At 41.8% G+C, this 14,493-nt stretch overlaps 1 protein-coding gene across 10 annotated transcripts in view; it reads right to left on the reverse strand.

The window, feature by feature from the left end:
* Window positions 1–14,493, reverse strand: part of PCGF3 (polycomb group ring finger 3) — a 113,267-nt gene that overhangs the window by 32,073 nt on the left and 66,701 nt on the right. For 9 of the 10 annotated variants that reach the window (XM_084628562.1, XM_084628565.1, XM_084628559.1 and 6 more), the window contains one exon: window positions 1,040–1,157. In XM_084628562.1, coding sequence (XP_084484688.1) covers window positions 1,040–1,148 — 109 coding nt within the window. In that variant the 5' untranslated portion in view covers window positions 1,149–1,157. Of the gene's footprint in view, window positions 1–1,039; window positions 1,158–9,348; window positions 9,773–14,493 lie in introns of all 10 variants that reach the window. The other variant, XM_084628561.1, reaches the window with a different exon arrangement.

Consider the following 14,493-nt stretch of genomic DNA (forward strand, 5'->3'; position numbering starts at 1 on the left):
CTAGGTGGATCAGCAAAAAAAAACACCCTTCAACTCATTCCACCAGGGAGGAATCATTCCAAAACTAGACTGGTAATTCACGAAGCAAAGAGTAGCAGCCACGTACTGGCAACCTCTTCATCAGAGCAGATCCCAGCCTTGGATCATAACATTTCAGGATTATGGGGCACAGTACAGCCCAGGCCACCTGTACAACCAAGTTCTTGCATTGGGGTGGGAGAAGTAAAAACTGGTACAGGATAGGGTGGCAAGACTGGATGGTGTTTAATCCTAGTACCTCTCTCTGATGGCCCTTATCAACATAATCAGAATAGATAGAAAGCAGAGAAAAACCACTAGAAAGAGACACTGCACCACCCCAAAGCTGGAGGGGATGAAGAGCTAGAGTGGTAATTGAAGAAGAAGTTGACCAGGTGGTTTAAAGGCAAGTAATAAGGTTACTGTAAGGGTAGGGTATGACAACCAGTTTGGGGAGAAGGGACTAGCACTCATGGCTGCTACTGCCTATAGTGTACTCTAGAATTTCAGAGCTCTGCCCATCTCACTCCAGGGTGAGTTCTGAACAGACACAATAACCAGAAAATAAGGTTTGTTTTTTTTCCAAATCAACTTAGTTACAATTCAAAGTCCTTCTAGCATTTGTCTTCATATTTAAACGTCCAAATTTTCTAACAAGTATTTAGTATGGTAATTTTTTTAACTACCAATATTGCGTATGTGAAAAATCAGTCTGATTATTGCTGTTGAGATAACGACTACTTTTTTAAATCAGTGCAAGATACTTTTTAAAACCACTTCCATTTATTATATATGGTGTCAGCTCTGTGCAACACATCTAGGGCTCATGGTTTTCCTTCTCTTGTTCTCTTCATGAGAATATAATTTTTGCTTACAACGTGAAGTATATAGCAAAATTTGCATTGTTTTGGCAGAGCCACAATAGATTTTTAAACGTCAACTGAAAACTGAAGTATCTAGTATGTGAAGTAAAAAAACATTAATTTTCTTTAACACGCTATAGCATCATAGTCATACTCACAGGTATGTAGGCATTCTGTTACAGTGGTGGCATCAATAAGGTATCCATTGCAGAGACGACAGGTTATATGGGCATTAATATCCCAGAGTTTAATCTTTCTAGTCAGCATCTTTGGTGTCTATAGAAGAAACACACAATTGTTAGCATGTCAGGTGTACTGATTATGTAGCAAGTCTTGGAGTAACCTAATTACAATAATTTGTATTAGGGATATCAATATGCAACTTCAGGCTCCCAGGCATTTTATGTATGGAATAAGGGTATTATATAATTTTAAAGGATTTACCGGATAAAAATGGGCAGTGAAACAAACAATGTAAGACCTACAGTATTTTGAGGTTTGAATAATGTAAATGAGAAGGATTGGTAATTACTACATTAATATAGCTCAGATTCCGTAAGCAGCTAGAAGGAGTTTGATATTCTGATCTTAACAGTTTTTCTTCTAAGTTATGCCAGCATGTGGCATAACAGAGCTCCTTTACTGATGAAAAAGACTAAATTTTAGGGCCAAATCCTGCTTGTTTTACTCATATAAGTAATCCCATTCAAGCCAATAATTAAAGTATATGAAAGTGAGAAGAGTGGACCCTGAAGAAAGTTCATCAGAGCACAATATCAAAAGGAGTAGGTCTGGCTGGGTAAAATTTATCAAGTTGTACTTATAGCCTATTTTTCCTATAGTTAAAACTTCACTTCGAAATTGAAGAAAAGTTGTATTTGAATAAAGTGGCTGTAAAGTAAACAGAAATGGTTTTCCTAAAAGCTAAAACTAGGTTCTCAGGAAGAAAAAAAGATGACTTCAAACATAAAATTAGCTCTATACCGACAAAGTTATCTCCTATGAAACTAAGAAATCTGAACTGCATGTGTCTTTCCTTCCAAGGTGAAGGAGATTACAAATACCATAATGAAAGAAAAGGAAGACAGGGATTCTAAAACAGAATAGCTCTTTTCAAACCATTTTTCACAGCATTTCTGATATCGCTGGCAGAGCAAAGAGAAATCTGCAAAAGCCTTTTTAGCGGATGGTACATGCCTCTGATTGTAAACTGGGTAGTGGTGTATTTTAACTAAGAAATAGGTATGTACTTTTTCCTCTTCTGGAATCGCAAGAAAGTCTGCTTGAAATTTTAAGAACTTTGTACTTCACCCTTAAAACCATTTTAGGATGACAGATATTTATCATAGCTAGAAATTAGACTACAGCACGCAATGCTATATAGCTTCCATATCCCTTTACTTCCATAAGCATACAGTAAACAAGCAACATATATGGATTTAGATTTAAATGCTGGCCCCTAGAATATTTTAACACACTAATCTTTTCCAAAATGTCAATACATGAGCACTTAGTGTATAATTTATCTCCTCTGTTGCTGTTAGCTGATCCTCCTGGAAAAATGTGACTTCGTTGCTGACCCGATTGATGCAGGTAGTTTGTTAGCCCCAGCCAAATATTAAGGAGCAAGGATTGGCTCTGTAGAAAGGACCCATGGTGTGAACTGAGCAGCCCACAAACCAGAATATGGGAAGCAACCAAGTCTGAGGAAAACGCTAAATTCTGCTAAATTAAACCAAATTCTGTGCATCATTTTAGTTCCTTTTATTTAAACAGCAGACCCAGAAAGGGCCAAGCTATGACCTGCTAAAATCTGTGTAATTTTAAGCACGGTAAAGAAGCCACCGCTTACACATTCTTGCTGTAAAGGAACATATATTGGTAGAATAAAATGATAGAACTAACATTAAAGCAGGAAGAAAAACTGGTTTTACAATGAGTTACATTCAGCTCCCACACTGCAGGTGTCACCAAACTGCTTTTCAGTAAAATGATTGACAGTGTTTGGTTCAGAACTACAAATTTTAGTTTATTTTTGAATACATTTCATAATCTGAATGAAGTTCTTCAGATCACGCAAGCTTTCCTATTTGGATACAGCAAGAAGATAGTGTTCAACCTTTACCTTGCACTCTTTGCTTTTTTATTCTTTCCCTCTGTTTAATTCAAGTATGTAATTAAACATGATGGGCCAGCGGAAACCAAGCTTTTGAACCAATAGGAGGAGTAATGGGACTGAAAAAAGTACAGTAAGCCACTAAAATTTAAGCCACTAAAATGCATTTCACCTCTAGCACTGTAAAAACATAGCATGTGACATGAGAAAAAACTTGAAGTACTTCAAATTCTTAAGGCTGAGAAGACAAGTAAATGTAAAAAGAAGTGTTGTATGGTTCTAAGGTTTCATAATTAAATGAAGTAGTGAGTAGCTGCTAAGGACACACTAAAAGTGCATTTAACTTGTGCTGTATAACAGATAGGTCAGAACCTAATTCTGTAGCATAAATTAATCCTTTTTCAATATTCATTTTCTAGCTTAGTTTCCAAGCAACTGAAAGATTTAGCAGTTCATAGATAGTAGGAGTCTCGTTAAAAAGATTGTTGCATAGAAGACAGCTATGTTTACAGAACCCAAAGAGGAGAGACTATTTGTGACTTATTCTTAAAATGATGTACGGTAGTTGGTATAAGTAGTAGCTACTGTTAAACCACTAGATAATGGTGATCACAACAGAATTAGGTTCCACATCTTTGTGGGGGGAAGGGAAAGAATCATACTGTCATGGTGACAGCCAAACTTTAGAAAAGGGCATTTTAAAAATGATTAAGCTAGCCAAATAAAACTAGTGTAAGTAAACTTACACTTAGCCATACAATAATCAAAGGCACACATATCACTAAACAAAGTAAAAAAGTATGGTGAAATGGCAAGTTTCAAGAAGTTGATCACGCCAAATAGGAGAGTCACTCAGAAAATGGAAATTCAACACTAGAAGCTCATAGAAAGTATAAATTAGAATAGATAACATGTTAGTTAGGAAGGCTAAGAAGATATTTGAAGGGCAAATAGCCAAAGCCATAAAAACAAATATGACTAAGTATTTTAGTAGGAATCCAGCCAAAGAACTGATGAGTCCACAGAAACAGCAAGGAGTAAACAGAGTAATTAATAAGGATAAAAATACTGGTGAACATTTACTTCTCTAGAGAATGATGGGGGAATTCTTCACATTGTAAAGATGAGCTACTATCAAACACTGAAGGATCAACACAAGTGGTGCCAGAACAATCTGAGCAGTTAGTTAGCAAAAGGCTACCAGGACCAAGTATTATACATCTACCAGGTCTGAAAGAGCTAAAGAATGAAGCAGCTGAGATACTAACAAAAATACGCAACCTCATTAAAATCAGCTATTATACCAGAAAACCAGAGGTACCAAATGTTGTACACCTATATCTAGAAAAATGCCATAGGGGCAAACCTGGGAATGAATTAATAGTTTAACTAACTGGTAGGGGAAGTCTTAATTAATAAGCCCCTGAATGAACAGGAAAGCAGAACAAACCAGCATGGTTTCTGTAAAGGAAAACTACACATCTCCAATCTATTAAAATTCCTTGAGCATATTAACAAACTACAAAACAACACTGGTTGACAAACTTTCTTAGAACTTTCAAGGAGTCTGGATAACTCACAAAAGAGATTTAAAGCAATCAAGTACTGTGAAATTAAAAATTGGCTAGAGAATAAAAAGAGTAGACATGGTTGTTCAGTTTTCAACATACTGTAGCTGTTAACAGTGGTGTTCCTCAAAGTTCTGTATTACAACCAGTGCCAGATATATTTGTAAATATTTGGAAAAGGGGTGAGCAGCAAGATGTCAAATTATGAAGTTCCCAATTACTTAGTGAAACCTAAGACTGGGGTAGTACAGAGGGAAGGTAGATAAATGGGGACATAATGGTAAATTCAACGTTAATAAATGCATATTAATGCACATTGGAAGGAATAATTCCAACCACTCATATTACTGGGTTCAGTATCACCTGTAAGCACTTAAGCCCAGATTTTACTCCACTCAGCATCACAAGGCTTGAGTCACTTAGGAGGTGTCTGCACCACAATCACGAGGCACGATTGCAGTTTAGGCAGGCATATCCACACTAACCTTAATCTAGCTACTGCTACTAAAAATAGCAGTGAAAATGCAGCAACACAGACCCCAGCACAGATGAGCAACGTGAGTCCTTACCCAGTTTTCTGGGCAGGGTTCTACAGCCCACGTTAAAGCCTGAGATTACAATACTCTTAGGCACTTAGGCCCTATTTTTTATAACTATTTAGGCATTGCTCAGCTCAGCATCACAGTGCCTGACTTAGGAGCCTAAGGATATGTCTATACTACAAACTGCAGTTGACGCAAGCCAAAACAGCATACAGCTGCAAAACTTCGCATATTGCTTAAGCATGTGGATACTTGGCTGCTTGTAGCAGCACTGCACACAGACACGCATTCCTGACGAGCATGTAAATGCAGGTAGGGAATTATGATGTGATTGGACTAACAGAGACTTGGTGGGATAACTTGCATGACTGGAGTACTGTCATGGATATAAACTGTTCAGGAAGGACAGGAAGGCCAAAAAAGGTGGGGGAGTTGCACTGTATGTAAGGGAGCAGTATGACTGCTCAGAGCTCCGATATGAAACTGCAGAAAAACCTGAGAGTCTCTGGATTAAGTTTAGAAGCGTGAGCAAGAAGGGTGATGTCGTGGTGGGAGTCTGCTATAGACCACCGGACCAGGGGGATGAGGTGGACGAGGCTTTCTTCCGGCAACTCACAGAAGTTACTAGATCGCAGGCCCTGGTTCTCATGGGAGACTTCAATCATCCTGATATCCGCTGGGAGAGCAATACAGCGGTGCACAGACAATCCAGGAAGTTTTTGGAAACTGTAGGGGACAACTTCCTGGTGCAAGTGTTGGAGGAACCAACTGGGGCGGAGCTCTTCTTGACCTGCTGCCCACAAACCAGGAAGAATTAGAAGGGGAAGCAAAAGTGGATGGGAACCTGGGAGGCAGTGACCATGAGATGGTCGAGTTCAGGATCCTGACACAAGGAAGAAAGGAAAGCAGCAGAATACGGACCCTGGACTTCAGAAAAGCAGACTTTGACTCCCTCAGGGAACTGATGGGCAAGATCCCCTGGGAGAATAACATGAGGGGGAAAGGAGTCCAGGAGAGCTAGCTGTATTTCAAGGAATCCCTGTTGAGGTTACAGGAACAAACCATCCCGATGTGTAGAAAGAATAGTAAATATGGCAGGCGACCAGCTTGGCTTAACAGTGAAATGCTTGCTGATCTTAAACACAAAAAAGAGGCTTACAAGAAGTGGAAGATTGGACAAATGACCAGGGAGGAGTATATAAATATTGTTCGGGCATGTAGGAATGAAATCAGGAAGGCTAAATCACACCTGGAGTTGCAGCTAGCGAGGGATGTTAAGAGTAACAAGAAGGGTTTCTTCAGGTATGTTGGCAATAAGGAGAAAGCCAAGGAAAGTGTGGGCCCCTTACTGAATGAGGGAGGCTACCTAGTGACAGAGGAGGTGGAAAAAGCTAATGTACTCAATGCTTTTTTTGCCTCTGTCTTCACGAACAAGGTCATTTCCCAGACTACTGCACTGGGCAGCACAGCATGGAGAGGAGATGACCAGCCCTCTGTGAAGGAAGAAGTGGTTCAGGACCATTTAGAAAAACTGGACGTGCACAAGTCCATGGGGCCAGATGTGTTGCATCCGAGAGTGCTAAAGGAATTGGCGGATGTGATTGCAGAGCCATTGGCCATTATCTTTGAAAACTCATGGCGATCGGGGGAAGTCCCGGAAGACTGGAAAAAGGCTAATGTAGTGCCAATCTTTAAAAAAGCGAAGGAGGAGGATCCTGGGAACTACAGGCCAGTCAGCCTCAACTCAGTCCCCGGAAAAATCATGGAGCATGTCCTCAAGGAATCAATTCTGAAGCACTTAGACGAGACGAAAGTGATCAGGAACAGTCAGCATGGATTCACCAAGTGCAAGTCATGCCTGGCTAATCTAATTGCCTTCTATGATGAGATAACTGGTTCTGTGGATGAAGGGAAAGTAAGTGGACGTGTTATTCCTCGACTTTAGCAAAGCTTTTCACACGGTCCCCCACAGTATTCTTGTCAATAAGTTAAAGAAGTATGGGCTGGATGGATGCACTACAAGGTGGGTAGAAAGTTGGCTAGACTGTCGGGCTCAACGGGTAGTGACCCATGGCTCCATGTCTAGTTGGCAGCTGGTATCTAGCGGAGTGCCCCAAGGGTCAGTCCTGGGGCCGGTTTTGTTCAATATCTTCATTAATGATCTGGAGGATGGTGTGGATTGCACCCTCAGCAAGTTTGTGGATGACACTAAACTGGGAGGAGTGGTAGATACGCTGGAGGGTAGGGACAGGATACAGAGGGACCTAGACAAATTAGAGGATTGGACCAAAAGAAATCTGATGAGGTTCAACAAGGACAAGTGCAGAGTCCTGCACTTAGGACGGAAGAATCCAATGCACTGCTACAGACTAGAGACCGAATGGCTAGGCAGCAGTTCTGCAGAGAAGGACCTAGGGGTTACAGTGGACAAGAAGCTGGATATGAGTCAACAGTGTGCCCTTGTTGCCAAGAAGGCCAATGGCATTTTGGGATGTATACGTAGGGACATTGCCAGCAGATTGAGGGACGTGATCGTTTCCCTCTATTCGACATTGGTGAGGCCTCACCTGGAGTACTGTGTCCAGTTTTGGGCCCCACACTACAAGAAGGATGTGGAAAAATTGGACAATGTCCAGCGGAGGGCAACAAAAATGATTAGGGGACTGGAACACATGACTTATGAGGAGAGGCTGAGGGAACTGGGATGTTTAGTCTACGGAAGAGAAGAATGAGGGGGGATTTGATAGCTGCTTTTAACTACCTAAAAGGTGGATCCAAAAGAGAATGGATCTAGACTATTCTCAGTGATAGCAGATGACAGGACAAGGAGTTATGGTCTCAAGTTGCAGTGGGGGAGACTTAGGTTGGATATTAGGAAAAACTTTTTCACTAGGAGGGTGGTGAAACACTGGAACGCGTTACCTGGGGAGGTGGTGGAATCCCCTTCCTTAGAAGTTTTTAAGGTCAGGATTGACAAAGCCCTGGCTGGGATGATTTAGTTGGGATTGGTCCTGCTCTGGGCAGGGGGTTGGACTAGATGGCCTCCAGAGGTCCCTTCCAACTCTGTTATTCTATGATTCTATGATCTGCCACTCTCACTGTGCCACCTGTCACTGTCCAGCACAATACCTTTTGGGAAATTTTTGCAACATATTGTGGGATAGAAATGGCTTGCCCAGGGATCTCTTGGAGCTAGGGGTCGAATTCCCAGCATGCAACTTTCTCCATCCCACAATGGCATCCATATCCCGTAATTTTGACACCACTTTTTTAAAATCCAACAAATCCACGAGTCACTTTTTGGTGCTTGCTATCTGTGACATGCATGGAGTTTGCAGAGCTCTGCACTCTTCTCATGAACACTGCATATACCCAATAAACGATTCTCCTGTATTTGCAGACCTGCAAGTAGTACTGCAGCAATGAGGGACAGGAGGATCTCTCCTAGGACAGCTTGCTGAGAGACACAGAGAAAGAAAATTCAGGATTGCTGGTGGCATTCAAAAAGCAGTTGCAGACTGTGCAGCACTGCTTCTGGGCCTGAGAAACAAGCACCGACTGTACCACAGGTATGGGACAACAAGCAGCAGCGGCTGCAGCACTTTAGGATGCAAAAGGCCACATTCCAGGATCTGTGTGCAGAGCTTGCCTCAGCCCTCCAGCACATGGACACCAGAATGAGAGCTGCATTGACAGTGGACAAGCAGGTAGCAATCTCACTCTGGAAACTTGCAACATGGGACTGCTACCGGTCAGCAGGAAATCATTTTGAAGTTGGAAAATTCAGTGGAGTGTTTTTTGTGCCTGGAGCTTGGGACGCTGTTTCAATTGTGTAGTGCTTGTTGTACATTCATATAGATGACCGGGTTTTTCCTGAAGCTATGAATTCTTTGGTGTGTATTTATAAGTACTGTATGCTTTGACTGACTTGGCATTCTGCAATCTTTGTTGTGAACTAATATAGATAATAAAATTACCCCAAAATAGAACTTTACTGAAGGAGGAGGTAGGGTAGTGTAGAAAACCAATGTGCCAAAAACATAAACCAACCTTGTCCCCACCCCACACACACACAAAATGTTAAACAAATTTCTAACATAAAACAAAGAGATAAAAATTTAAAATTAGAAGAACAAATAATTTTGTCTATTTGAATGCACAAATGTAGTCTGTTATGGCTACAGATATATTGAGCTGTGTCAGCCACAGATTAGTGTATGTGAAAGCGTGGTTTTCCTTACTGTCCCCTGACGTGGAGTGATAGGAGTAAGGATACCGTCTGTGATGACACATGATATCTGGGGGGAGAGGGAGTAGCGACCAAGGAGTTCTCCAAGGACTGCAAAGGGTAGAGTCCAGCATTTTTGGACTTGTAGGTCAACCAGGGTCTGCAGCATTTGGGTATGCAGCCTGAGAAAACCCATTATGTCCAGGTGCTTTTCCCTCTTTTTGTCCTGCTAGGACTCCTGGGTCTTTTCCTATCCTCTCTGCCTTTCTCCATGCTGTCAGTCATATTGGCCCTTCAAGCCCTTTGTTCAGTCTGATGCAGCACTGGCTTGAAAGATCTCACAGCACATGTCCTCCTTAGTCCTCTTCTTTTCATCAGGGTCAGCCGTTCTGTGAGTGTGGAAGGGACATCCCTCAAGTCCACCATGCCAGAAGCTGCTGATAAAAACAGACAGACTAAATCCAGTGGTGCCAGTCACATGGAAAGGGAAAGAATTTTCCAAACTCCCTTCCCTTATTCCCATAAATACTTTTTAATAAGAAATTCTTATTGACACTTCAGCTTCAGAATGCATCGGCACAGCATCAATCTCCTGCCCCAGCCACAGTGAGCATGGCCCACGAAGAGCAAGAGTGGGAAAATATTTTCTCTTGCATGAAGCTATAACATTTCAGTCCTTATTCCATGGGTAGGAATATAGGACAATGGCATTGAGTATTGGCACTATTTTCCACAGGTGGTGGTTATTTCAGCTGATATCTCACTCCTGAGCATCACAAAGGTACAGCTGCTACTGGCATCCCGAAGCTGCCATGGCCTGTAATGCTTCTTGCCTGTTTAGTCTCAAAACAGATCCTGGCTCATGGCATGGCTGGAGCCCCCCACATATCTCCCCCTCACTGTTCAAGTCAGGGGTCTGTGTCTTGGACTCCTCTGAGGTATCCACAGTCATTTATGCAGTGCTGGTGGGGTCTCCACCAAATATGGTATCCAATTCCTTGTAGAGGCGGCAGGTCTGCAGCGCAACACCAGACCTATACTTGCACTCTCAGGCCTGGGGTATCCCTGGAAAAGTTCATTCACTTTCACCCAGTACTGCTGCTGTACCCACTTGCCTGCATCATCTATGCAATCTCTGCTCATAGGTGTCCACATTTCTACAGCTGTATTTGCACTGCCTCTTCTCCCCACAAGCCCAGGAGAGCCAAAACTTCATGTTTACTCCAGGCAGGGGTGCATCTGGTGCATGCAGCCCACATGAGTTGGGCAATTGCACACAATTGCTAAGTGTGCTCACCAAGTTGGCCAACTGGAATATTTTTAAAATGCCTCTTCAGGGGCTTTTAAAGGGGGGTGGCTTCCAGTCTCTATGCTCCTGTGCAATGGAGTTTAAAATTGTGACCAGAGTGTTCATACCAGTTAGTAAATATTAACCCTTTTAGTCCTCTTTTCCTTTTTATAGATTATATTCATTTGCATATTAACTATTCTTCATGATATTACCAAAGAGCGTGTTTGAATTTTAAGGCCAAGGTTTTGCTGTTTAATCTGGGAGGAACCTGTATTCAGGAATTTCATGTGACCAAATATTGGGCTGTACTTTATGATGGCTGGCATCGCCAAGTCTGTGGGAAAAATAGATGTGTAGGGAAAGACCCCCCACCCCCAAACTACAGAAATATAATACCATAGAACCTCAGAGTTACGAACACCAGAGTTACAAACTGACCAGTCAACCACACACCTCATTTAGAACCAGAAGTATGCAATCAAGCAACAGGAGACCAACAAACAAAAAAAAGGCAAATACAGTACAGTACTTTGTTTAATGTAAACTACTAAAAAAATAAAGGGAAAGATTTGACAAGATTAAAAAAAAGATTTCACAAGGTAAGGAAACTCTTTGTGCTTATTTCATTTAAATTACGATGGTCAAAAGCATTTTTCTTCTCCACAATAAAGTTTCAAAGCTGAATTAAGTCAATGTTCAGTTGTAAACTTTTGAAAGAACACCGATAACGTTTTGTTCAGAGTTACAAACAACCTCCATTCCCAAAGTGTTCGTAACTCTGAGGTGCTACTGTAAAAACAACACTGAGTGATTGATAAGGGGTGCCTAAGATTTAGTTATGCTCTTTGATTAAGTAGGATCTTGTTATTGCAGATATTTTCTGTTATGGATAAAATAAGGATCAAATGAAAGATGTTTAGGTTAACTCAGTAAGAATTAATGGTTGTCACAGCTGTCAGTAATTATGTACTGTCATATAATATTTTGTATTATGTACTGTAATTATGTCAGTACTGGATTATAAATTCCCTTTATTTTATCAAATCATGTAACCCAAAGATAAAGGAAATTCCAGAAGTAATCAGGTAAAAAGAAAACATCAAAATAGAATACAGTGGAAATTAATTGTGGGAAAGCATTTTTCCCCTCCAAAAAAGGGGTTTCTGTGTCTCAGACCCTATTTTAAAAAAAAAAAAAAAAAAAAAAAAAAGAGAGAGAGGGGGGTTTGGAAATTAGGTGGGGAGTGCAAAACTGTCAGCATCCCACCAGTTACAGAGGTGAGAGACACAGAGGCCAGCTCCTTCCCTCACATCCCACAATAATGTATCTATTATTTCTGTATAATGTTGTACTAATCTTGGATTGATAATCTTTGACTAAATAATACTGTGATCAATGCAGGGGTGGGGTGGGTGGGAAGGGGGGAGAAAAGTAGCTCCCTTTTATGGACACCCAGCTAGCCAACAGCTATAAAATCCCTCTTCATAGCTGTTCTGTAATTGCTCTACCTGTAAAGGGTTAAAAAGTCTCACTGCTACACATAGGTAAAAGGAAATGAATGGGCACCTGGCCAAAAGAGCCAATGGGAAGGCCAGAACTTTTTAAAATTGAAGGAAGACTCCCCTTTTGTCTGTCTGTTGTCGTACTCCCGGGGAGAGGCAGACAGGGCAACAGCTATGCTGTAAGAAGCTTGGGCCAGGTATGAAAAAATCATCAGTATCATACCTAGAAACTACTCATTTAAAAGCCCAGATATGTAACTAGATCAGGAAATGTCTAGGAAGACGCGATTAGGTTTATCCCTTTTATTTCATTATGGCTTGTGGATTCCTCTGTGCTAACCCCAAGTGCTTTTGTTTTGCTTGCAACCTTTAAACTGGACCTCAAGAAAGCTATGCTTGGTGCTTAATCCTTGTAGTTGCTCTTTTAAAATCTAGCCGTAGCCTGAGTTCCCAGATGTATTTTCTTTCTTTCTTTTTTTTTTATTAATAAGATTTACCTTTTTTAAGAACAGAATTGGATGTGTGTGTCTTAAGAGATTTATGCACATGTTGTTTAATTAGCCGGTGGCAACAGCCTTAGCCTTCCCTCCCCCCCTCCCCCTTTTCTCAGCTCTTCCCTGGATGCGGGGGTGAGAGGGCTTGAGAGTACCCCACAGGAAGGAATTCCCAAGTGCACCTTCCTGGGCTCTCAAAGGGGCTCTGCACTTGGGTGCTGGCAACATCTACCAATCCAAGGTCAGAGAAAAGCTGTAACCTTGGGAGTTTAATACAAGCCTGGAGTGGCCAGTATTATTTTTTAGAATCCTTGCGGGCCCCCACCTTCTGCACTCAAAGTGCCAGGGTGGGGAATTAGCCTTGACTATTACCATTTAAACCTGTTGTTTAACAATCAAATTATTAAAATCAAACACGCAACAGTGTACAGGAACTCCTCACTTAACATTGCAGTTATATTCCTGAAAAATGCGACTTTAAGCAAAACGATGTTAAGCGAATCCAATTTCCCCATAAGTCTTAACGTAAATGAGGGGGTTAGGTTACAGGGAAATTTTTTTCACCAGACAAAAGACTATATTTTATACACACACACAAGTTTTAAACAAATAAATTTAATACTGGTACACGATGATGATTGTGAAGCTTGGCTGAGGTGGAGGAGTCAGGGGGTGGGATATTTCCAGGGAATACCTTACTGCTAAATGATGAACTAGCAATTGGCTGAGCCCTTAAGGGTTAACTCTCCCACTCTACAAGGCAGCAAGAAAGGAGGGAGAGCAAACAGAGACAGAAAGACACACCCTGTGTGTGTTTGAGAGATAGAGATGCGCATTTCCCCTTTAAGTATGAAGAGTGGGGTCAGAAGTACACTGCCTTGCTAATTAGATCAGCAAGCTGAGACCAGACCGCACCTCCCTCCCTCCATGTGTGTCCCCTGCTCTATGGAAGATGGTGTAAGCGGGCTGCAGGAGCAGGGGGACACCCTGAAATTAGCCCCCCTTTTCTTCCCCTCCCTCACACAGTAAGCAGTAAGTCTCAGGGAGCAGCTCCAAGACAGAGGGCAGGAGCAGTACATGGCAGTGGGAAGAGGGACAGCTGAACAGACGGTAATTGATAGCCTGCTGAGCAGCTGCTGCACAGGGAATTTAGGGGAGCAGGGAGCTGCTGGTCCACCCTGGTTCCAACCATCCACCAGCTAGCTGCAACGGGCTGCTCTTCCTGCAAGCTGTGGACAAAGCAGGTGGCTGCCAAATGATGTTAGAAGGGAGCACTGCACAACTTTAAACGAGCATGTTCCCTAATTGATCAGCAACCTAACATTAACCGGGACAACTTTAAGTGAGGAGTTCCTGTACACTGTTACAGAGAATGGGGCACTGTGGGATAGCCTGGAGGGCTGTTGGGGTTGCCAGAGGTCATGCAGTGTCTACACTCACACTACATGGACCTCAGTATGCCGACCGCGCCTCTGTGCCCTTCAGGGAGGTGGTTTTACTGTGTCTTTGTGAAAAGGCACTTACATGGGCCAGAGACAAATTGAGTGTTAGACCATACATGTAGAGAGACACATCGACCTAACTTTGTAGTGTAGACCAAGCTTTATGTCCCATTAAGTTTCAGTGAGAATTAAATTCCTAAATGCTTAAGTCACTTTTGAAGAGAAGACTTAAGCCTTGTAATGTTGAGCTGAACAATGCCTAAATACTTTAAAAATCTGGTCTTTAAGACCTGGCCCTTACTGTGGATGGCTCCACATTGGCAGTCAAATAAAGGAATGAAGTGTTAGTATACAGAAAGTATACCGTATCATTGATTTAACATCTCAAATGCTGTTTTCAATTATCATCACACTGTCTCAAAAACTATA

This window comes from Lepidochelys olivacea, assembly GCF_965140295.1.
Source record: "Lepidochelys olivacea isolate rLepOli2 genome assembly, chromosome: 5".
NCBI classification, from domain to species: domain Eukaryota; kingdom Metazoa; phylum Chordata; order Testudines; family Cheloniidae; genus Lepidochelys; species Lepidochelys olivacea.